Raw genomic sequence first — 24,114 nt, 5'->3', positions numbered from 1 at the left:
ACAGAACGGCTGGGCCAGAGGCTGCACAATGCTGCAATGTTGCTCCAAGGTGTCGAGTTGCTTTCCGTAGGGCTTTTACCTATTTATATTCCCACCAAAGATCTGGAAGGAGCCTGCTTCCCCACAGCATTGCCAACAGAGAAGGGGGGACAGAAATTTAGGAAGGAGTCGTTCGGCATCAAAAGCAACAAGAGGACAACTAGATGAAAGCTGCCAAAGGCACAGACAATATCAGACCTGGCACCTCCCCTGAGGTTCAGCCAGTCTCCCAGAGCTGCCTGGGAACCTGTGGGCTCCAGCTGAGCCAATCTAACAGGGACCCACTACAACCGGGGGCCTCCTCTTGGTTTCTCGTTTTCTACCCATGGAATCCCCATCTCCTCACACTGAAAATCTAGCAGGAGAGAGGGTGTGTGCAGGTAGACTTTCACTTTTTATTTTACAGACTCTCAATTTGTATGCTTTATTTTATAACAAGGAGTGCATTTTGCGTGTGTGTGATTTTTAAACCAATGGGAGCACATTTAAAAAAAAATTGGAAATCTAATCACTTTTCTTTTGGCTTTTATTTCTCCATTCAACCACTTTTTATTCTGATAGTGTTGGTGTGTTGCTGTTTTTTTCCTGCCAGATGCCTAGGTGAATGGTTTTAAATAAGTTAACTTTATAGTGAAATTTATAAAAAATGAAAAAAAAGACATTGCTTCTATTTCTTTATAAATATTCCTAAGCATTGCCCCGTCCCCCCCAGCCACCACTCTCATGCCCACTCCCAGTTTTTAAACTTAATAGAAATTAAGAAAAAACACTCAATGAAATATTTAAGAAATAGTTATTGGAAAAATAGTTATTGGAGCTGGGATACTATTTTAAGGCAAATTTATATACATAGGACTTGTGATAGCTGTGCAGTGGTATTGTTACGTGCTACAGTGCACTTTTCAGTCCACTGCAGTCCCTTTATTTAAGTGCACATTTATATCCACTTGATTCCATTTGGAGCGAAATTGTACTTAAGTTAGAGAAGCTTATAAATGTTATAGCTGCTTTTAGAATCACATTCTTGGTCAAATATAGAATTCTTTTGTTACCAATGCCTTATCGAAGTATCCTCCTATGGGAAACTATCACAACTCTGTCACATTTGGCTGTATTTTGGGATTTCGAGAAATTTCATATGTTAAAAAGGAAGGGGTCATCTCCTGGTGCCCTTGATCTTTGGCCATTCACTTTTGTACAGATAAGGACATTACACATTAATGCACCTGAGTCATCTTTCTGATACAGCATCAGGCAAAAAGCCAGGTAACAAAGGAATATTTTATTGATCTCATGGACATGCTTCCTGCCAGCTCAGCTCACAGTTCCATCTCATCTTTGTCAAGCTAGCAGCATTTATTCAACTGTGTTCCAACTAAGTTGCATTTAGCCTTGTGGCTTTATCAAAATTAGTGAGATATGGGGAAAATGTAAATACTGTACAAACACCAGTAAACAGAAGCCCAGTTCTTATAAACTGAAAACAATAGAGACAAAGGAAGTCATTAGATGAGCAGCCGGTGGTGAATCTTTAGCCTCAATAATGACAACTCATACTGATAACTGCATCAGGCACTATTCTAACCACTTTATAAGGCTTAATTTACCAAACTCTCACAATCCTATGTGAGAAATAAAGCATGGAGGTATGTCATTATATCTCTTTTCACAGGTAAGGGAAACGAATTGCAATGCATAGAGAGGTAAACAGACTGACTCAGATCAGAAAGCTGCCTTTTAGACTTCAGATGGAAAGCTCAACTCTAAAGAACATCTATCAAACTTTGGAATTATAACTTAAGACTATATCTAAGAGACAAGGCACTCTTTATACTATATTTTTATAAGACTTTCATACTATATTTTAGCTCTCTGAAAATTAAAACCTCTCTTTAAAAAACACAAATCTGTTTTTGAATTTAATTCATCTGACATTGGTGTGAATTTTCAGGAACACGTGCGTGAAAGTAGGAAGCCCTTGTGTTGTATGTGCTTTTGACATGCAGAGCCCCACCACCAAGAAATGGTTTATTCAAAAAAATTCCTCTGTTGATAATGGGGGAAGCTATACACGCATGGGGGCAGGAGAAATATGGGAAATATCTGTACTTTTCCCTCAATTTTGCTGTCAATCTAAAACTACTCTAAAAAAGAAAGTCCATTATTAAAAAGTAAATCCCACCAAGTGTTTGTAACAGTACATTGAAAAATATGCCATCCTACACACATACACACATCTATGTGTATATACAAATATTTATAGGCATATATAAACACACTTATAAGTGCAAAGAGGTAAAAGCAAAACATGTGGCACATCTTAAATATATAAATACATTTACAGCTGTATAATGATAAAGTTGAAATGACAGTGATTGTTGTGAAACTCATGCATTGTTTCCTGTTGGAGAGGTGACTGGAACTACCCTCATGGCCTCGCCAGACAATTGTGTGTAAATTAAGGCACTTATTTATGCATTCATTGGTTGTTTCTTGTATTTGTCCTGCCTGGGAATCGAGCCCGCCACCGTGGCATGTTGGGATGACACTCCAACCAATTGAGCTACCCAGCCAGGGCCCTATTCACCATCTCTTTTTAATGGGGAAGTAGCTTTAAGACACCAACCCTGTGACAACCTTTGCTTGGAATGCAACTGTACACACAGCTTGTTCAAGCAGAGCCTTTCGTAGGCTTGCTTGAGCTGGGTGAGTCAGATTCTCTCTTTCTCTCTCTCTCTCTCTCTCTCTCTCTCTCTCTCTCTCCCCCTCCCTTTCTCTCTCTCGAACTTGAATCAAGAAACTTAGAGGCAAGTTTCCAGTGAGCTGTGCACAGCACTGCTGAAAGGTAGTTTGGGGGCCTGAGTCAGGATCAGGACCAACTAAAGACACCCTGCAAGCTGAAATGATGGGAGGAGGGGCCACTAGGAGTAAGTGAGAGAAGCTGGAAGAGACAGAGAACTTCCATCCATCCATGCAGAGAAGCCAGGAAGCCAGCAAAAGACCAAGAGCTGGCACAACCCTACCTTCCTTTGTGTTCTGCTTTCCCTGGGCCCCTGGGCATATATCCTTTGACATTTTTCTCATGAAGCCACCCAGGTGCCTTTTTTTGTTTTCTTCTTGTTACTAGAAAGAGACGAAATTGGAACAGCAAATAGCAGGAGAAAAAAAAAAGTCTCTGATAACGGAAGATATAAACTTTAAAAAACAAACAATATAACCAAAAAAGGCAGAAGAACTATACAAATATAAGGGTCCAGGGCCCATGAAGTATCGTGGCAAACAGCTGTTCCATGCAGTAGTCCCCAGGACCTCAGCTCAGGACAACCCCATGAGATAATCGATATTTATACAAATGACCTTGAGTCTTCAGGCACAAGGTTGCTTGATGTTCAGCATATTTTCAAAAGGCAATGAAGCATGTAGTTTACTTCAGAAAAATTTTCCTTCAAGTTAAAAAAGTTTTGGTGCTTTAATAAGGTAAGGTTTGTATAGTTGTTTGCTATTTTTAGTTTTTTAAATGCATATATTTATTTATGCATGCCTTGCCTTGTTCTAGCAAAGATTAAGGATGACTTACAAGAAAACACAAAATGCAATCAGCTAACATATTGACAGGTGGGGTGGGGAGGCGAGGAGGGAGAAAAAAACCAGGGTGTGGACACAGAAATGATCCAGGAGGTTCAGATGTCTGCAAAGCCCTCTTCTGTGGACACTTCCCTCCTGGATATATCAGGGAACACAAACTAGTATTACTCATTATTTAATCATTTTTAAAACTGGAGAAGGGTCAGGGCTTATCTTCTGGATGTAAAAAATCAAATTGAAACTGAAAGAAAGAAAATATTGGCTTAAGTCAGAGAATATATATTAATAAATGCATATAAACATGCATTTAATAAGCTGAATATTTTGTTCTTTTATTGTGTAAAAATATCCCTTATTTCAGTAAAATAATTGTTACATTAGAGCAAAAGTTTTTTATATTAATCAGCATCATATGACATTATCTAGCCCTTGAAAATTCTCTGCAATATCCTTTTTACAAATCAATATTAACATATTAGGGCCCTGGCCGGTGTGGCTCAGTTGGTTGACGGTCTTCCCATGCACCAAGAGGTCAATGGTTCGATTCCTGGTCAGGGTACCTGCCTGGGTTTTGGGCTTGTTCCCCAGTAGGGGGCGCGCAGGAAGCAGGGGATCAATGTTTCTCTTTCACCCATGTTTCTCTCTCTCTCCCTCTCCCTTCTTCTCTTCCTAAAAATCAATAAAAACATATTTAAAAAATATATATATATATATACTGTATTAGGTAAAGAAGATGTTTAAACTTGAGTTAAATTCTCTACACAAATGTAATTCTTATGTCCCGTAAAAAAGCAAGACTTTTTCCAGGAGCCCTGGTTTGGAGAGGCTTCCAGGGTGTTAATAAGTGTGCTCCTATCATACTGGGCCTGCAGGTGGGGAAATGTCTTTGGATGCACGTTCCTACTACAGAGCCACTGCTTAGAGGCAAGAGTTTGGGCTTCAGAGTCAGGCAAATAGATTTGGTGCATGGTAGCTGAGTGATACTTAAAACTCTCTACTTCGTTTCTTAATTACAAATAACGTTAATAGGGTTCCATGGAAGATTAAGTGACATATCATGCAGTAAGCGCTGAGCTAAGTAGCTGATACCTACTGAACCTAATACGTGATGCCTGTTACAGTAGAAACTGATTACCTGGGACAGTTCACATTGATGTGATCCAGGCCTCTGTTTCCTCGGTGTCTTGTTAGATTTCTGGCCTCCTATTCTCAATAACAAGTTTTTCTTTAATTGTGTCGTTGTGAATGCATTCTGATGTTCTTTTACGGTACTGACGTGGAAACTAGTTTCATTGCTTTACCTAATCTTCTTACTGACGGTTTCCCAAAATGTATAAGCAGTGATTTTATTTTTCGCTGACGGATTCATGTGGGAAATTGTGCTTTGTATTATCCATCTCGATTTTTTTCTTTTTTCCTTTTCATTCAGCCCCCGATAAATGCAGTTGATCACGCCAAAAATGTATAAAATCTCATCTGACTAGCTCCATCATGTGTCTAGAATGAGTTTTACAATTTTAAAAGCTTATTTCACTTCATTGCTCCTATGGCCACGAATAAGAATACATATCTGGTAATATATTACCGAGTCCTCTGAAAAATAAGTGTAAATCAAGAAAATTAGAAAAACTTTTAAAAAGTGAGGATTTGGGGGGGTGAATGTGGTAAAAAAAAACAACTTAGGGTGACCATAATTTATCGTTCAAACTAACCCTATTTGGGAATGCAAGAGGGGTACAGTTAATTATTTCACTGAGAAAAAGAAATAAAGCAGAACTCTCCCAGGTAGACCAGAACATACCATCACCCTAGCCCAAACCGACAACGAAGCTCCCCTAAGACAGGAATGGAATAAGGTAGGCTTACAGGGATTCTCCATGAAATTATAGGCCTTGCCAAATGATCACACACTATATTCTATGTTCAGACTGAATTAGTGGGTTCTGTTTTGAGAATCCACACTGAACTTCTGCCCTTATAATATCAGACTTGTTCTAATCCCTATACTTGAAGAAAAACAAAGACCCAGAGGGGCATAACGAATATCTTCCAGAGCTGTGGGTCCCACTGTTTTGGCATTTATGGCATCTTTGAGAATTTGATGAAAGCTATCAACTCTCCCTGAAGAAAGGGGCACACACAAACAGTGCCCACCACCTGGCATGCAATTCAGAAGGCCGTAGTCTGTCTGATCTCACCTAGGGACCCAGGTCTGGATCTCTAACCGAGGAACACATAGTACAGGTGAAGGGAAAAGGAACCAACACTTGTTGACCATCTTTACACAAATTTCATTTCATATTCACAGCAATCTATTTTATAGATAAGGGAACTGAGGTTCAGAAAATTCAGATCTCACAGCTAGTTAAATGGAAAAGGCAAACTTCAAATTCTGGGTTATGTGTTGATAAGTCTCATAATCTAAATACTCCTTAGACATAAAAATTAATATATATTTATATTTCAGTCTGGAAAGGAATTTTATTATAAAATCATGGAAAAGGAATACAAGCATGGGTCTTCATCAAAGTCCTATCTACTAGAGTTAGTAATACGCCCTGAAACTGGGAAGAGCTTACTAGGGCAAATAAAAGTGGGCATTTAAAAAAAATCTCAACCGACAAAGTGTCAATGTAGTCTTAGATAAATCCAAGATCGATAGGTTGTTGATAGATTATTAGTGATTTTCAGTGTCTCATTGAATCCCTGGATTAACCCTGGGGAAAACAGCTAGGTTTTGGCTTGTATCTCTTGAAGCCCATGTCAGTCCAGCTGCTGATCAGGGTTGACCATGGTGGCACAGGCAACCTGTTATTTTCAACCTAAGTAATGTTTCTTGTGTTGGTAAGCTCAAACTTCCTTCGTGGTAACCTCTGGTCACTAGTTCCTAAAATGCCTGATCACCTGAATGTACTCTGAAGCTGATGTGCCCCTGAGACATGGAATCAGATTTACCTGAGAATTTGGTGAATCACATCAGTATGTACCTAGTAATGCCTAGTGTGTAGTGAGTGCTCAACAGATGTCTCGCTGTTTCCTTTACAGCCTATATACTAGAGACCACTGCCAGATGAATTTTCTAACCTAAACTATAGCTCCAAATATGGCAGTTCCTCACACAAAACAAAGGTCAGTTCTCATTATATTTGTATTTTTCCTGTAATTATTATTTATTTATTAATTATTTTAAATATATATCTTTATTGATTTCAGAGAGAGGGAAGGAGAAGGGGAGAGAGAGATAGAAACATCAATGATGAGAGTCCATTGACTGGCTGCCTCCTGCATGCCAGTGACTAGGGATCAAGCCCGAAACCCAGGCTTGTACCCTGACCGGGAATCGAACTGAGATCTCCTGGATCTTAGGTCCATGCTCAACCACTGAGCCATGCCCAGCCAGGCTCCTGTAATTTATTTAATGATTTAAAATTTATCTTCTCTCTCCCCTAAAATCATAAGCTCAGTGGAGGCAGAGGCCATTTCCATTATATCTATGGCCAAACTGTGTGGATGATTAGTACAAGAATTTAGTCAACATGATTTTCTTTCAAAAAATTTTAATGAGTTTTAAAAAACTGTTTTTACTGATTTCAGAGAGAGAGGGAGAGGGAGGGAGACACCTCTATGTAAGAAACATCCATCGGCCACTTGCCTCCTGCACGCCCCCTACTGGAGATTGAGCCTGAAACCCGGGCATGTGCCCTGCCCTGGAATCAAACCTGCAACTTCTCTGTGCATAGGCCGATGCTCAACTAACTGAGCCACACTGGTCAGGGCTCTTTCAATTTTTAAAATGCAGATATTACATACCATAAGATTCACCCTTTTAAAATGTACAATTCAATGGTTTTTAGTATATTTACAAAGCTGTGCAACCATCACCACTATCTAATTCCAGAATATTTTCATTGCCCCACTAAGAAGACCCATACCCTGTAGCAGTTACTCCCCTCCTCCCAGCCCCTGGCAATCACTAATTTACTTTGTCTCTACAGATTTCCCCCATTCTCTACTTTCATATAAGTGGAATCATATAATATGTAGTCTTTTGTGCCTGGCTTCTTTCACTTAACATAGTATTTTCAAGTTTAATCCATGTTCTAGCATGTGTGGCTAGTTCCTTCCTTTTTACTGGCTGAATAATATTCCATTATATATATATATATATATATATATACACACATATATATATACCGCATTTTGTTTACCCTTCTAGGCAAGGTGATTTTAAACATCCATTCCAACTTTACGATCCTATATTTAAGTGAATGGCCACCACCACAGTTCTTAAAGTGAATCAGTAAACCATTATGCTTCATAGTTTTCCTGTGCCCTGAAGCTTTCAAAGCATACCACAGACTCCAAGAGCACAAGCCTGTTGTAACCCACCAAGTTTGCTTCCTGAACCCTTAAAATATTAAAATCAGACTCCTTCCCTTTACTTCAGGATTGTGCTTTTCCCCATCCCAATCTTCTCCTCACTGCCCACCTGAGTTCCTGAAACTCCTCACTCTGGAATAATGTACTTTTCCAGTTCTGATTGTCCTGCTAATTGCTCTCAGCAGACATGGGTAGACTGAGGTGGAATGGTGCTTTCTCCCCACTTATCTCTCCCCTCTGTTCATTGCACGTGCAACTCCATCAAAAACGTCCAAAAAAAAAAAAAAAAAGCCTTCCTTTGTTTTCCAAGGAAATTCAGGTAAAAGGAGGGTGCGGGAAATGGTATTTTTGACTTTCCTCACAATCCAGACGTTGGAAAGAAAAAGGATTTCCTTTGGGCTGCTGCCACGACTCTGATCTTTTACGCTGATAAAATATTTCCTTCTTAAAAAAAAAAGTTATGGGAAAAATTACACCACTTCAGCTCGGAAGCTACATCTACTGTAACATTCGCGTTAAAAAGAGAAAGAAAAAAAAAGTGAGCGGTTTACTTGTCTTTCCGTTTTCTTCCTGACAGTTCAGGTCTGGCGGCGGGGAGCGGGCTGGGCGAGCGGCGCGGCTCCGAGGCCGGCGCGCCGAACTACAGGATCCAGAGGCCTCTGGAAACGCCAACAGCTCCAAGCTTGTTGGCTGCTCCGGTTTCCCTAAGGAGTGACGCCGCGAAAACAAACCCTGATTGGTCCGGCGTGAACTGAATTCTCCATTTATGGACAGATTGCCCAGCCCGAGCCGAGACTCAGCCAGAGGAGTACGGAGTAAGTGGCCGAAGAAAGGAGCGAGGCAGGGCAGCGAGGCGGACGCGCGGAGAGCCTCGGACTCGCCCAGGCGGCTGGCGAGCGCCCGGTCCGAGTGCACCCCTGCCCTCGGCAGCATGCGCACCCCCTGCTGAGCAGCCTCCCCGTCGCCCTCACCTAGCGCCGCGGATCCCGCCTGGATGGAGTCCCCCTAAGGGTTCCCATTGGCTCCTGTGAGTGCTTGGGTGTCGCGAGCCCGTTTTTTGGCGAAGGGAACCAACTTTTGAAGTTCGCCCAGGAGACTGCGTCCCAGCAGCCCCAGCTCCCCGGCAGCCGGACCTGCAGAGGCGCGACCGCGGTGCGAGTCACCATGGTGAGTTGGCCGCGCCGCGTCCCAGGACGCCTGACCCTGGGCTGGGGCAGGAAGCCCTGGCGCTGGGGCACCCACCTTGGGCGCGCTGCCCAGGCCAGGGGTGGAGAAGGTGGACGCCGCAGTCGGCACGTCGCGATCTCTTATTTCCTGCAGCTTTCCTTAACCCAGGGCTCGGGGAGAGGGAGCGAGAGGCCAAGGAAAACTTTCTTTCAAGTCGCTTTCGGCGTCGCGAAACTTTTTGTGGCCGGGTTGCGATGGCTGCCAGCTGTCGGAAGGCAGAGCGTGGGGAGATGTGTGTTCAGCGGGCACGGCCCTCGCGGGGGGTCCCTTTCTGCCTGCCGGGGAGATGGGGCAGCCGCCCGCGCCCCTCTGGTAGCACCGGCGGGGGCGCGGACCGCCCGCACGTTGACTCGGGCGCCGGCCGGCTGCGCGCCCTCGGTCCCCGCGCGCCCCTCCCAGCCGCGGGCACCGGCGCGGGCTGCCGCCCTCTCCCGCCCCGCGCGGCCCCGGCCCCCCGCACGCTGGCGGGGCGCGCGCGGGCCGCACAAAGGCCGGCGGGGGCGCCAGGTAGGAGAGCACCTGGCGGAGGGCGGGCGCCAGGGAGCGAAAGTGACCCCCGCGCGGCGCCAGCTGCGCCAGCCTGGACTTTGCGTTGAGCGCGTGCGGCGCGTCTGTGCGCTCAGGGGGGCGAAGTAAACACCCCCACCCCCACCCCTTCCCCCCGGCGGGGTGACCGGCCCTTTTCGGGTGTCTCGGGAGCGGGTCTCACGGGAGGAAGTGGAGTGTTAGGTTCCTTTTCCGTTGGCACTTTGGGAATACCTGGAAGTGGCCGGCTTTTCGCTAAGTCGGGTTGGCCCGGCCCCCGCCCCCAGCCACCTTAGCCGCGCCCCTCGGGCCCGGGTGTGCCTGACTTTCCGAGGCACAAAAGCCAGGGCTCCGTGTCGGAGCGCCCCGCGGTCCCTCCGAAGGAAAACGATGGAGTTCTACCGCAGGGCTGCGCGGTTGCCACACTCGCCTCCTCTCAGACAGTCCTGCCGAGGTGGACGAACTGGTCCTCTTCTGGTTGGTTTGGTTTTTAATGACTGAAAGTGGAGCTAAGTCCGAATGATAACTCATTTAAACACCTACCCGGCACGGCCAGCCCGAGGGACGCGCGGCGCAGGCCCATCCGAGCCCACATGCAACACTCGGAATAAGCCCTTCACCCAGTGCTGTGTGTGTTCCAAATAATAGTTAAAAACAAACAAAATATGGAAAAGGACAGCCTCGAACCAAAGATTTTTTTTTCTTTCTTACCTAGCCCAAAATTATATCCCTTTTGCCCCTAGCTAAGAAGACACTTGATCTGTAAATAAAGTTCCTCTTTCAGTGTCAGGGTTTAAGAAGGCAGTCTGCCCTACATTGCTTTGGGAACACCTATGAAGAACCATTTACTTATGCTGAGTGTGTGTCTGGGTGGAGCTACCTAATTGGGCCACTGCCTAATTGGCCACTTGGACTTAAGCAATATGATAGTCCCAGTACTTTAGAATTGCTGTAATTATTTTCCATAGCTCAATATTTGTAAAAAAAAAAAAAAATCAATGTGTTTTTGTCAAGAGTTTAAAAACTCTTACTGATTTTGAAAACTCGAGAAAGTGCTACCCTGATAAAATTAACTTCTTAGTTAACTTATTTTTTATGCTAAAACCTAGTCTAGGAGACTCTTTTTGGTGACTTCAGAAACTTGGTGCTCAGTTTGGCCCCACTGCTGCTGAAGTAGATGACTGATCAAGTGGATACAGGGGAGAATGTTGAGGAAGAGCGTGGTTTCCAGGGTTGTAGTGTGTCTGTCGGAGGGCAGGGTGTGACTTACCTGTCAGTGGCTTCCCTGCCAGCGGCACAGATGGCCCTGTTGTGGGCAGCCTGGAGACTATCAGTGCATCAGATACGGTTGCTGAGGCCACGATTCCCTGACAGAAAAGTTGAAACAGCTGGCTGTCCTGAAATAGGAGATGTGCCCTCGCTCCATCTACTGGATCTAGAGTAATTTGGCAAAAATTCAACAAATCATTTCTTCACCGGCCTGAAAAATTAAATGGGTTCTATGAGATGGGTAAAGTTGCCTTAAAGCAGAGCATTTCTCTTAGGCAGAAACCTCCGTTACAGTGTTTACTGTTTGTATAAGACCCCTTCAAGCCAAATGAGACTTCACATCTGCCTGGGTCTGCCCAGCTGCATCCCTCAGCTGCCTACAACAGGAAGCGAAGGGGCATTGCCTTCCGTGGGTGTGGCTGAGGGTTAGCGTGGAGAATATAGTTCATCAGGCCCTTGCCTGGGCTGTAAGGAGAGCACCTATAGGGTGGATTGCTCGCTCTCTCCTTGTCTCCGTGTGTGTGTGTGTGTTTTCATGGTCCTTTAGGACGTCTGGCAGCTTTCCATTAGGAAGGCTGTCCATCTCTCCCCAAGGCCCAACCAAGACTCATTCAGCTGTGACTTGGGAGATTGCCATTTTCTGACTTATGAGCACAATGTACAGTTTATATTTATTTACCTGATATCTTCCTTCTGAAAACTCACTTTGGGACACTTGTCTCCATCCTGGGAGAACCAAGAACACTACCACCAGGCAATAGAAATTTTTAGGAGACTCAAAGAACTGGAAAAAAAAAATCTCTGATGTCTTTATAATTTTGTGTATATTAGTTAGAAGGGTGCCACAGTCTCTTTTGACTTTTAATTAAAGTCAAGATTTAAATTTAAAATTTTAAGCTTTCCTTCATAGAATCTGGCTTCATCATCCATAGAGGAAGCTCTGCTTTTGTGGCCATGGCCAGTTTGTACTGATGACCAACTGGAACCCATGTCTATAACTCTGCTGTGTACTTTGGACCCAGAAATGATGATTCATAGGTCTTCTATGACTTAGACTGAAATATTTGAGTAATCGAAATTGGCCATCACCTCAGAATATATTCAAGATACATTTCTTTGTCCTTATTTGCATATTTACTTGTGAGTAAAGTGCAGATGTTACACATAAAAATATGCAGGAATTGACTTATGAACTTAGAAATCTGATGGATAGCTAACTACAAAGTAGGTAGGTTCCTTTGGGTCTTGAAGACATGACATGTATTTAGAAAGTCTGGAATCCCTTTCAAATATGTTTTCTGGGAAGGTAACCTAGTCCATCCCCACTGATTAGTTTATCAGATTGTAAGTAGTTTCCTGGCCAGAACAACACAATACAACCAAACAAAACCGGAGAGAAATGGGCTAAAGTGCAGAAAAGTGTTGATGGAGGCAGAGGGGTTAGGGAAAGATCTGGAGTCCAGGACATTATCTAAGACGAGTGTGGGTGGGCTAGCCTGATGGGAAATATTTGGCCAGCCCCAGGCAAGGAGGGAAGCCTGGTGGGGCAGCGGATGGAGAGGGATAGAAAAGTGAGGGAACCAGACATTGCAGAAGCTCAAAGCTGCCTCTTCTACCATTTTTGCCCAGGATTTCAGCACTGTCAGTGGTTGCAAACTCAACTGTCTAGAGGCCAGGAGTGAAGTTGGCCTCTAGAAAGTAAATATGAAACATATACCCTATCTAAATAGGCACCATTACTTGACCCTAGGCCATGGTGGCATCAACCGTATTACCAAATTGTCTTTTGTTTTTAAGAGAAGCTGAAAATCCAGATTTTAATGCCAGACCTGCCCATTTTTTAAGTGTTCCAACCATCACTGAGAGGCCAAACAGACACCTGCAGGTCAGCTGTTTGCAGCCATTCTGTTGTAAATCTCAAAGTGGTGGCCTGTGAACCACAGCACTTCCTTCCTTTCACTCGCCGGCAGAAATGTCTAAACTTTAGCCACATACCCAGCAATAGTGTTAGATTTTTATTGATAAATCCACACCGTCCCACTGGGGTTTCCTTTGAGAGCGAGTTAGTGCCCTGGGCCCATGGAATCTCTAAGCTATTAAACGGGAAATCAGCATCTAGCTGCTACTTTTCGGAGCTGTCTAAACAGTGAGAGAGTTCTGCCAGTGGTGGCTATAAACTGAACGTCTCTCTCTTAACCCATCACCTCCCTCCTCCAGTGAAAATACAGTCCACCCCCCCCCACCCCACCCCCGGTATTTTTTGATGCTTTAATGAGCCCCTTTCCCAGCTGAATCTCATGACTTCAAGGTCTGTTTCAGGGGTTATTCTTGGGGCTAGACAATGATTATTCTGGTAAATATGACTTGGAATATGACTTTTTGCTCCTTAATGTCAATGTTATGAACTCCTGTGAGACTAAATGAAAGAGAACATGTAATAAATACTTTGCATTTCCTGATGGGGAGAGGATTGAGTCTTATTACTTAGTAGGAACTTATAAAAGCTTTTTTCATCAGCTTCAAAAAGCAGAACTATTTTGCCTGGCCTGGTGGCTTGGTTGGTTGGAGCATGTTTCATGCACCAAAAGGTTACGGGTTCGATTGCCGGTCAGGGCACATAGCTAGGTTTCAGGTTCAATCCCTGGTCGGGGCTCATAGGTGAGGCAGCCAATTGAGGTTTCTCTCTCACATCGATGTTTCTCTCCCCCTCTCTCTAAAAAGCAATAAAAGCATATCTTTGGATGAGGTCCCAAAAAAAGCAGAAATATTTTGAAACCTCTATACAAGTGAAGGTATTGTGAGCTTCATAATGGGATATATAGAAATTATGTACAGTCTTGATATTCCAAGTTTGAGTCATCCACTATTTTGTTTTTACAAAGATGCAGCAACTGATGTTTTTATTAATATGTGATTAAAAGAGTTTCTCCTTGGTGAGTTTTTAATTTTTTTTTTAACCTTGCTGAGACTTCATATTTACAGAGCAAATTAGGGGTTAAAGGTTAAATGCCAAAGGTATTAAAAATAAACATCTCAGCCTTATAAGCACATTCTGTAATAATGGTAAACAAATTATGTTTTTAATTTCAACTTCAGAATTTATTTTGGCAGAGATGAAAGGTTTTTGGGCATCCTAGCAAAGTTTTTTTTTTTTTTTTTTTTTAACAGATCTTTATGACAGCTACACTTGAGGGGGAAATAGAACTCTAAGAGTCTTCCCTAAAATAGTGACATTGGCTTTGGCCAACTGTGGAACTTACACTGTACATCTGTCAGCCCTACCTTCTGAGTTGCCACCATGGGAACGATGCCATTACTGTTGTTCAAAGCACTTTAGAATGGTCATTTTCTTCAAATTCTATTTTTTTTACCTCCTTTATGACCTAAAATGTTTGTGTCCAGTCTGATCACCCATCTTACCACAATTAGCACCAGTTTCCATTGTGCCATTTCCAGAAGTTCCATTCGGCCTCAACGGAGGAAAAATTGGCCCTACTGAAGATATATGCAATATCACACAGAACAGGCTGCGGAGGCCAAAGGGGAGGTGGCTCTTTCCAGGAAAAGTATAAGAAGTGCTCTGAAGGGGGCCACACTCGCTTGCCTGTTCTGAGTTCCGATACATTTGTTAAAAATTCATTCACAGGACTTGATAACCATATGCTACGTTATAGAAAGTAAAACACACACTACATTGTAGAAAGCCCAGAAGAGAGCGTAAGAATTCTGTCCTAAATCTTTTGCTTGACTTCACAGAGATCGAGAGGGGTTAGATGACTTCCGAAGTCTCAGAGCTAGGTTTTGGCTGAGCTGGTGCCAGAATCCAGGTTTTCTGATTGCAGTCTCATAAAGCTTTCCCACCAAACCATGATGGTGGATTAGAGTCTGTTTCCTTAGAGTCTAGACATGACCAGGTAATTTTCTTTCTGGGACCATTCAAAAAATGCCTGCTTGGAATTGGAAGGTTGTTTCTTATTTTTGATTCATTACTATATTAACTTTAAAAGATTATAAGAAATAAATTTAGATAATTCATCCATAATAACACTACCCTAATGGTATTATTTTTATGTCTTTGAGTTTCCTTCTGGTCTATCCAAAACACATAGTTTTATGTAGTTGTAATTATGGGGCAGATAAACAGTTTGTGCTGTGTATTTTCCCACTTATTTTACAAATCTTTTCCTTGGTAAGTATATTTATCATATTTTGGTGGCAGTGTAATAATCCCATGTCGCCTGATTACCCAATCTGAGTCATAACTGTACAGACACCTCTCCTGTTTGGGACAGTTACTGTGTGATGCTGTGCATTGGGAACAGTCCCTCCTGCGCCCACTGGAGCTGCTCTGGTCAGTAATGTGTTGCTCGGGCTCCTCTCACTCCTCAGACATGGAACCCGTCCTTGATGTAGAGTCTGGAGCAGAACAGGCAGGCTTGGGGTGCAGTACACACTCCCAGGTCCCGGCCCAAAGGTGGGGACTGTTGGCGTTGCCCCTAGATTATGGTGTTGGCACACAGATGTGACACCAGTGGATACTCAAGCCTCTGGCTCCAACTTGGCAAATATGAGTGGTCTTGTCAGAGAACGCAAGTGGTTAGAGATGGAGAGCTTTGTGCCCTAAGTGAGAAGACACAGCTGTTGTCAAGGAGGTTCGCATACATGCTTGATACGTAGGTGTTCTTACCAAATACGATGGCAACCGCTGGGACATCCAGGGTGACTTAAGTACTGCCTCTGCTTATGACGAACCACAGTCTAGTGGGGAAATGATGACAAAAGGTTTTCATAGAAGTTATTTCATTTCACTCTTGCACCAGTGATGGTTTTTGTTGCCGTTTCATAGGTTAAAAAAACAAAAACAAAAAAACCCAGAAGTGTAGCCAAGTAAAGAGAATTGCTCTGGGCCATACAACTTGCATGTAATGAATCAAGCCTGCTAACTTTATGCTCTTTCAAAAGCAATTAATTATTTCTAAAGTCGAAATTTCTGAGTCCAAGTATCTGTAAAACACTTTATCTCACATACTCCCAAGGGAAGGCAAGCTTGATTTTAAATATCATCTGTTTTCGCTAATTTTACTTAATAATACCAGGGCGGAATCATTGAAACCTAAGAACATTGTCTGTTATGACTAGTAACAGTCCAGGTTTTAATTTCTTTGTTTTGAGGCCTTTGCATATTACAGTTCGGGGGACTAGATGACATCACACTGGAAACAAGCATGAAAGTAAAAGTCATACTAGAAAGCTCTTTGATCTCAATTAGATTTAAAAGATAGAAAATAAGGGAAATGAGATAACCACAAGAAATTCAGTCCGTTAGTCCATATATACATGACAGAAAACAGAAAACAAACAGGATATCATATAATTAGTCTCTTAGTAATTGTTTGACCAGCATTTGATGTCGACAGCAATTTAGCATAGTATTACCTGGTAACAGTAATGCGTAGAACCAAGATTTAACATGGGTCACCGTGTTTGAACAGTATCATTGCCTGATTCTAAGAATTTTCAACAACAAAAATATACGGTTGTTTTCAGTGCCCCCAAGTAGATGCAGACCTTTGTGATGGGAAATTTTGGACTTGAATGTAGTAGCATCGATTAAGCTGTTTTAGGGTGTAAGTAAAGACAGCTTCAAATGTGCTAATTCAGAAATATGTCTGCAAAGTGATAGCAATTCACCTTTTCCCCATCAGATTGTCAGAGATTACTAATATTTGCGGGTGTCCTGAGGTCCTCTGAAAAGATCTTGGAAGCTATTGACCTGCTCCTTGACAGCGTTTGTAATAGCAAAAACAAACAAAAAGGAACAATCCAAATATCCATTAGTAGAGAAATGCATAAAGACGTGACTTATTGATATTCAAGTATCAGTGTGGATAGATCTCACAAAGCTGGTGTTTGGTGGAGAAGCAAGTTGTAGAAAGATACATATACTATAAAACTTTTTAAGAAAAAATTTAGAGGAGAGGGGTTCCGGGACTGGGTGAAAAAGGCGAAGGGGTTAAGAAATACAGATTGGTAGTTACAAAATAGTCATGGGGATGTAAAATACAGCATAGGGAATATAGTCAGTAATTCTATAGTAATCGTGTGGTGCAAGGTGGGTACTGAAAATATCAGGGAACACTTTGTTTTTGTGTGTGTGTGTATATTTAAAAAATATGTCTGTATTGACTTCAGAGAGAGGAAGGGAGAGGGAAGGAAGGAGGAGAGAGAAACATCAGTGATGAGAGAGTCATTGATCGGCTGCCTCCTGCACACCCCCTGCGGGAGAGCAAGCCCGCAGCCCGGGCAAGTGCCCCAAACTGAGACTTGAACCTCGATCTCCCGGATCATAGGCCAATGCTCAACCAGTGAGCCACGCCGGCTGGGCCAGGGGAACACTTTGTACAGTACATGATTGTCTAACCACTGTGCTGTACACCTGAAACTAATCCAAAATAATGTTGAATGTAAACTGTAATTGAAAAAAAAATTTTAAATAAAAAAAACTAAAAGAAAATATTTAAAAACACAAAAGAAGACTGTACACATTGTTTGGGGATATATATTCATATATGTATATATGTACATATTCTTTTCAAAATATATATCAATTGACTAGAAAGATACCCAGTTCAAGCTGCTGAAGGGGGAAGGAGGAATGCAAGAGGACCAGTCAGTGGACTAACTTTAATGTTATCAGTAATGTTTTATTTGCTTTAATATATTAAAAAATCCAAAGCACATACGATAAAATAGTATCATTAATTCTGGGCAGTGTGAACATAGACATTTATGTTGTCCTCCATAGTTTCAACATCTTTTTCCAATTAAGAAAAAACATACAGTTCTTCATATAATTTTAGGAGGTTCATAAACTTCCAAAGCCCATACAGTATTCTTCCAAAAGTTACAGCAAACATTGCCTTGAGATAAATATTAGGGAGTAAGTTCAGTTTGGATCTATGTCACGTTATGTTAGTGAGAGTTAAGTACAGTCAAACCAATTAGTTAAGTCCCATTGTGTGTTATGTCAAGTGTCATTAGTGATTCCTCCCCAGGAGGTTCAGTACGCCTTAAGCGTCTCTTAATCACCGTTTCTTACCTTACTGTGTCTGTTAGCTTTTGGTATAACAAATCATCCCAAACTTGGTAGCTTCACTAATAAACATTTGTTATTTCTTGTGATTTTGTGCATCAGCCGGATGGTTCTGGGCTGGACTGGCCCATCAGATCCCTGTGGTCCCCTGGTGGCTTGGCTGGGCATGGAGGATCTAGGATGACCTCACTCACGTGTCTGATAGTTGGCACAATTTAGTTGGGGCAATAGAGATGACTTGGCCATGTATCTCTTGTCACAACAGTCTGGGCCTGGCTTGTTGACATAGCCGTGGTCACAGGGTTCCCAAGCATAGCAAAAGCGAAAGCAAGTTGCCAGTGCACAGGCATCTTTTAAACCTCAGCTGGCATCATGCTTGCTGTTGTCCCATTGGCCAAAGCAAATCACATGGGACAGGACTCTGGGGGCTCTGCTACAGTTCTCCACCCCCAGCCTTCTCCTTCGGCTTGCCTTAATTAGGTGAATACATTGAGGCGGGAGTAGGTTCACTGGCAGCACCAATTTTCCCTGGCTGACCCTCTGAACCCCTGTGTATGAAGGAAGCCCCCATGGCTCCTGATAGTATCTAATGCTGTTTTCCCAAAGAATGAGGAATTGTAACTGCAGGTTTTTTATTGTGGAATGGAGACTCGGTATAACTTTTATTTTTATTCTTTATTTTTAAGTTTGTATGTTATTGTTGACTCAGTATGGTTTTTAAATTGCTATTTTTGTTGGGGGGAAAAGTAAAAGCAGAAGCAAACAAGAAGAAGAAAAACCTTTTCTATCTGTTAATGGGAGCTTTGTGAAAACAACAAACATTTAATAATTAAGTCCAACTGCGAGAGTGGTGAATCATGCCAAACTAGACTGGGCTAGATGGCCTGCTGGACATGAGGGTGGAATAATACTGTTGGAACAGGTGGGGACAGTACTGCCCGTTGACTAATTCTGCCTTTTCAGCCAGCACTGAGCTGTTTATGTGGAGAAAGACATTCTTCTCACACACAGAAATACTTTTTTTTTGTCTTGGTTGAAAGTCGTGTCTTTTGGACTGCAAGACGGTTCTCAAAACAACACCGTGTCAATTCCACATTCTGGGAGCCACACACTGCTATCTGTGGGCTCCTCGGGTAGATGGAAATTGGGTAGGATTAATTTAGCTTTGTGTTCAGGTCTCAACCCATTAACCTATGGATCTTTCACTTGGACTTTCTCCTGCTCACTTTGTAAATGAATAAAATTAAAACTAGACAAATGGGGAGAAAAGTCATCCCCCAGCTTTGACAATTGAAAACTCATGGTCAGTCTTGTTTTCTCCATTTTGTTATGTGGTGTATCATATTGATGTGTGTATGTTAAGCCATTCTTACATCCCTGGAATAAATCCTACTTGATGATAGTGTATGATCCTTTAAATGTATTATTGAATTTGTTTTGCTAGGGTTTTGTTGAGGATTTTTGCATCTATGTTCATCAGGGATGTTGACCTGTGATTCTTGTCATGTCCTTGTCTGGTTTTGGTATCAGGGTAATGCTAGCCTCATAAAATGAGTTTGGAAGGGTCTGAGAAGTAGGGGCATTAATTCTTTAAATATTTGGTAGAAGTCACCATTGAAGCCATCTGGTCCTGGACTTTCTTTATGGGGAGGTTTTTGATTAGTGAGTAAATCTCCTTACTAGTAATTGGTCTGTTCAGATTTTCTATTTCTTCATGATTCAGTCTTGGTAGGTTGTGTATTTCCAGATATTTATCCATTTCTTCTAGGTTGTCTAATTTGTTGGCATATGATTGTCCTAATTTTGTCTTCTCTCTTCTCACCTTCCCTTAGTTTATTTAGAAGCAAATACTAGATATCATATCATTTCATCCTATGTCCATATTATATTGGCTTTTAAATAAAGCAAAACTCAGCTTTTGGCACTAACCACTCTTTGGACAGGAAAAAGGGGTGTGTCTCCGAGAATCAAAGCAAGTAGCTTCCCTTTGACCTTTAACAGTAAAGGCTTTGTTTTACAGAATAAGGTAGAAATCTTTAGTCACTGGGTGGACTTCTTAAAGCTTGGCCCACTCTCATCCACAGGAGTCTCTGGCAGTGATATCTTGACACCTGTTGTCTTGATCGGGGTCCCGGCTCCCCACCCTGCCGTCCCAGCTCTACTCAGGCACTGCCCTTAGGGATGATAGATAGAACCAGCTCGTGGTTATTAATCTCTTCATGCCTTCTCATACCTACCTGTAGCCTGGTGATGGCTATACAAATAATACTTGTTTCTTTCAGCAATCAGATACCTTGAGCATAGAATGTCAAAATGAGAAATACCCTGGAGACTACTTGGGGATTTCTGTGAAGTTGTAAGCTGAAGTGTGTGTCCGTGTTCATGTGTACATTTTTCTCCTGGGAAGAAGGTTCATAAATCCCCAATGTGGTCCATGGCCTCCGCAAATGACTCCCAGAGATCCAGAGAATTTAATTAGCCTAACTAAGCTCACCTGGAAAGTTAATAGAAGAGGTGGCTCTAGAATACAAGTCTCTTGACCCACAGTCCAGGGATCTTGGTCCTCAATCAGCTTTTACTGGAAATGTTTGAAAATCAGAGATGATAAAGCATTAGAGAGAAGGGAGTTGAAAGCAGTAAGTTAAAATCATTTTTTGGTAAGATTCCCAGAGACACTAAACTAATATAAGTTACCGTGAGGTAATAGTAGGTGTTATTTGCTGACAACTAACTTGATTTTTCAGAATAATAATAAAGCATAAAAACAGCATTGGTCTTAGACTTATTACGTTTTCATATTCTGTGATTACAAAGAAGAACATGTCTAATACAGACTTAAAATAAAAATCAAGGCATGAGGTTTTGACTTTGTAAATAATTGAAATCTCATTTCCCTGGTGAGGATTTATTATTAGTTATAAAATTAGTATTCACTAATTGAAGACACACAATAAGAAGGAAGTTGCTGGGCTCTGGAGCAGATTTCTGTGCTCTGTTCATATTATCTAGGACTAGGGCTTGGGGTGTAGAATAAAAAATGGAACTGGGATAGCCTGTTGCTTCTAGCTCTTTCTCTCCCCTGCTCCAAGCCCCAACCAACTACATCATCTATCTAGCTTTCTGTTCTTTCCGCACGAGGCTCATGCCCTTCTAGAAGCAGGAGGGGTAAGCGGGGCTGGGGGCGTGGGGAGAAGGTAGGAAATAATTTGCCCCTGTTCAGAAGTGAGGACATTAATTAAGGCTGCGGAGAGAAGGTGAGCCCTCTTTCTCTTCCTCCCTGGAACCCTGCTTAGCACCTCCCCGGTGACTTTGGCCAGTGTGTCAGGGTTATCTTCTCTACAGAGGCCATAGGCACTGTCCTCTTAGGGGCTGTGAATCAAAGTCTTCAGTTTTGCAGCCCTTGTATTTAAGTGTCCGTTGGCAAAGGTGTATTTTATATACTCTTGATATAGGATGTAGTGAATTGCAAGGTTCCGCCACCTGCTGAGCCCGGTTGATTCCATCTCTGCAATGTGACCTCAACCTACCTTTTTGCTTTTCTCTCACTTGGATCGTCCGGCCAAGTCCAGCTACTTGCTGTGCCCCTTACAGGCTTGGGTGTCTTCACCTTTGGTTGACAGTTGGCTGCTATCAATTCCCTTCCCTCATTTCAACAATTTAATTCTCCTTTTAGACCAGGCCCAATTGTACCTTCTTGAGTCTCCTAATTGGAAGTTATCTTAACCCCCCCCCGGCTCTTTCTGACTTTATGATTGTTTATGCTCATTTCATCTTCCCTTTTCATCATTTCCTTTTCGGGGTAGAGTCCTTTCTTGTTCATTTTATAGCCCACCCTCTGCCCCATATTGTGACTTGCCGTATTAGCTGTACAGAACTATTTTTAAGCATCCTGGAGGGACAAAAAAACGTGTGAGTGTACCTTCTTTAAAACTGCCTCTGAGTCTCTATCTCGAGGGACAAAAGTAGAGTGGCAGAACACAGAGAAGTTCGTCACCTCGGACAAAGAAGCGCTCAGAAGATCCACTGCGATCACCTGCTGCTCTCGGTCACTCCGCTGACGGAATGAAGCCAGGCCGGGAGCTGATCAGTGAAAGCGCCCTGTGGTTCAGATGTCACCGCAGCCTTTGATTTTAGTGGGAGTGATGTTGTCGTCTGATGTGGTGTCACTCCTCACTCCAGTCGGCTGTCCCTTCGGAGAGTTGGAATGGTGAGGACAGAGAGAAGGGTAACGATACTTAAAAGGGCACCTGAAAGCCAAGCTGCTCTTTCAGGAAAGGCAGGAGAGCCAGTCTGCCCATCACCGAACCTTTCTTCACTCATCAGGGCTGCACTGCTGAAACCAGCGCCCCCCTCACCCCCCCCACCCCCGCAACTTTTGGTATCTGGGAAGAGACTTCTCCCAGAAAACGGAATCTACCTTATATATTGCCAGTGATTTTCACAAGTGTGGATATTTAAAAAATAGGCAGAGATAATAGATGGAAGAAGGAATGGAGAGAACTGAAATGGGGTTTTTGAAGTAGACCATCTGCTTTTTTAAAAATTGTGTGTGTTTGGAGGACAGGTTGAATTCAGATGTTTGAAAGTCACAGGAAATCCAAATACTGGTAAATTCAAACCGTCCTCGGGAAATATTTGCACTGGAACTCATCAACTAACAAAATGGGCAGATTTGCACTTTTGGAGCTTATTGGAGACAGTTTTCCAAGCTCAGCTCCAGTGGATGGGGTGCGGTATTCTGAGCTCTCCAAATTGTGCAAGAAAAAAAAAGGCCTCCAAGCTGAGGCAAGAGGGAAGGGGAGAAGTCCAGGTAACTCGTGGGGGTCAGAAAGACAGGCATGACCTTCACTTAGAACATGTTCAGAGAGGAATTTTGAGTGGCTTGCAGACCAGGAATGGAGGAGTTGGCACAGGTGAAGTAAGTTGGGGTCCTCCTGCCAATGAGAGGCTTTTGAATGATATGAATTCATTAAATATTTATTATTCTGTCCTAGTAGGTTGTAAGCTCCTTAAGGGGACACTTTGTTAGGCTCGTTTTTTTGTGTGTTTCCATCACCTAGTGCAGTGTCTGTCATGTGGGACTTTGCTAAATTGAACCAAACTTCCCCATGGGGGGGCTGAAAACCTGCCAGCGCAACTGGATTGTAGCTACGCGGCCTCCAGTGAATGAGTGATTGATGAGAGCGGGTGGATTGAAGTAGACAGTTAACTAATTGTAAACTGGAAATGTTTTTCAAAGATAAAAATAGCCCCCTCCCGTAAAACCTGGAGAGCTTCCTTTAGAGTTTTCTTTTAATAGAACAGGGTAATAGCAAGCTCAGCTCAGCTCCTGCAGAAGGCAGGCACTGCAGAGGGAAGCTGGGTGGGCTGCACTGGCTTCTGCAGCAGACTCTCACTCCCTTTATTCCAACCTTACTGCAGCTGAGACCTGGAGAGGCCAAGCGACTGCCCCAGACCACACAGCGAGTTCCAATTTGTCCCCTCCGGGGTTGGTGCAGCTCTCCAGGCAAAATGGAAACAAATTCCCCAGGACCCTTTCCAATGAAAAGTTCCCAACACCAAATGGAATCCTTCCAAATCAGGTGTGAACTTTAGGGCTTCTTTTCTCTGTGGACCCCCATAGATAAGAAGATAGAGCGATAAGAAGGTTTTCCTTGCTCTGTTTTGAAGAGGAGAATTTACTGCCTATGTTTTTCCTTAAGCAGCCTAACAACTCACCTGCCCAAGTGAGATCTGGTTTTGCTCTCCAAAGGCCAGATTATCTCTAAGGAGACTTGCTAATAGCTTAATTGTTTTGTTGATTCTGCCCATCACAAATACCAATAGCGTCTTTTGCATCGAGAACAGAACTTTTTTCCACTGTCTGTGCATTTCTTTGGGTTTTGAAGGGCTCTCAATGTGTGCTCTTAATGTTGTTTTGAAAAGGTGGTTAGTCCTTAGTGATAGGCCTGCCTTTCTCTGAACAGGAGTTTTTCTGGGTGTGGGATGGAGAAAGT

The 24,114-nt window shown here is 42.9% G+C and overlaps 1 protein-coding gene across 1 annotated transcript in view; it reads left to right on the top strand.

The window, feature by feature from the left end:
* Positions 1-8,704: 8,704 nt before the first annotated feature.
* Positions 8,705-24,114, top strand: part of MYO1E (myosin IE) — a 181,591-nt gene continuing 166,181 nt past the window's right edge. The window contains exon 1 of the mRNA XM_081128965.1: positions 8,705-9,171. Coding sequence (XP_080985091.1) covers positions 9,169-9,171 — 3 coding nt within the window. The 5' untranslated portion in view covers positions 8,705-9,168. The remainder of the gene's footprint in view (positions 9,172-24,114) is intronic.

This window comes from Miniopterus schreibersii, assembly GCF_964146895.1.
Source record: "Miniopterus schreibersii genome assembly, chromosome: 1".
NCBI classification, from domain to species: domain Eukaryota; kingdom Metazoa; phylum Chordata; class Mammalia; order Chiroptera; family Miniopteridae; genus Miniopterus; species Miniopterus schreibersii.
Note: the sequence above shows the minus strand (reverse complement) of the source record. Positions and strands in the feature narration are given on the sequence as shown.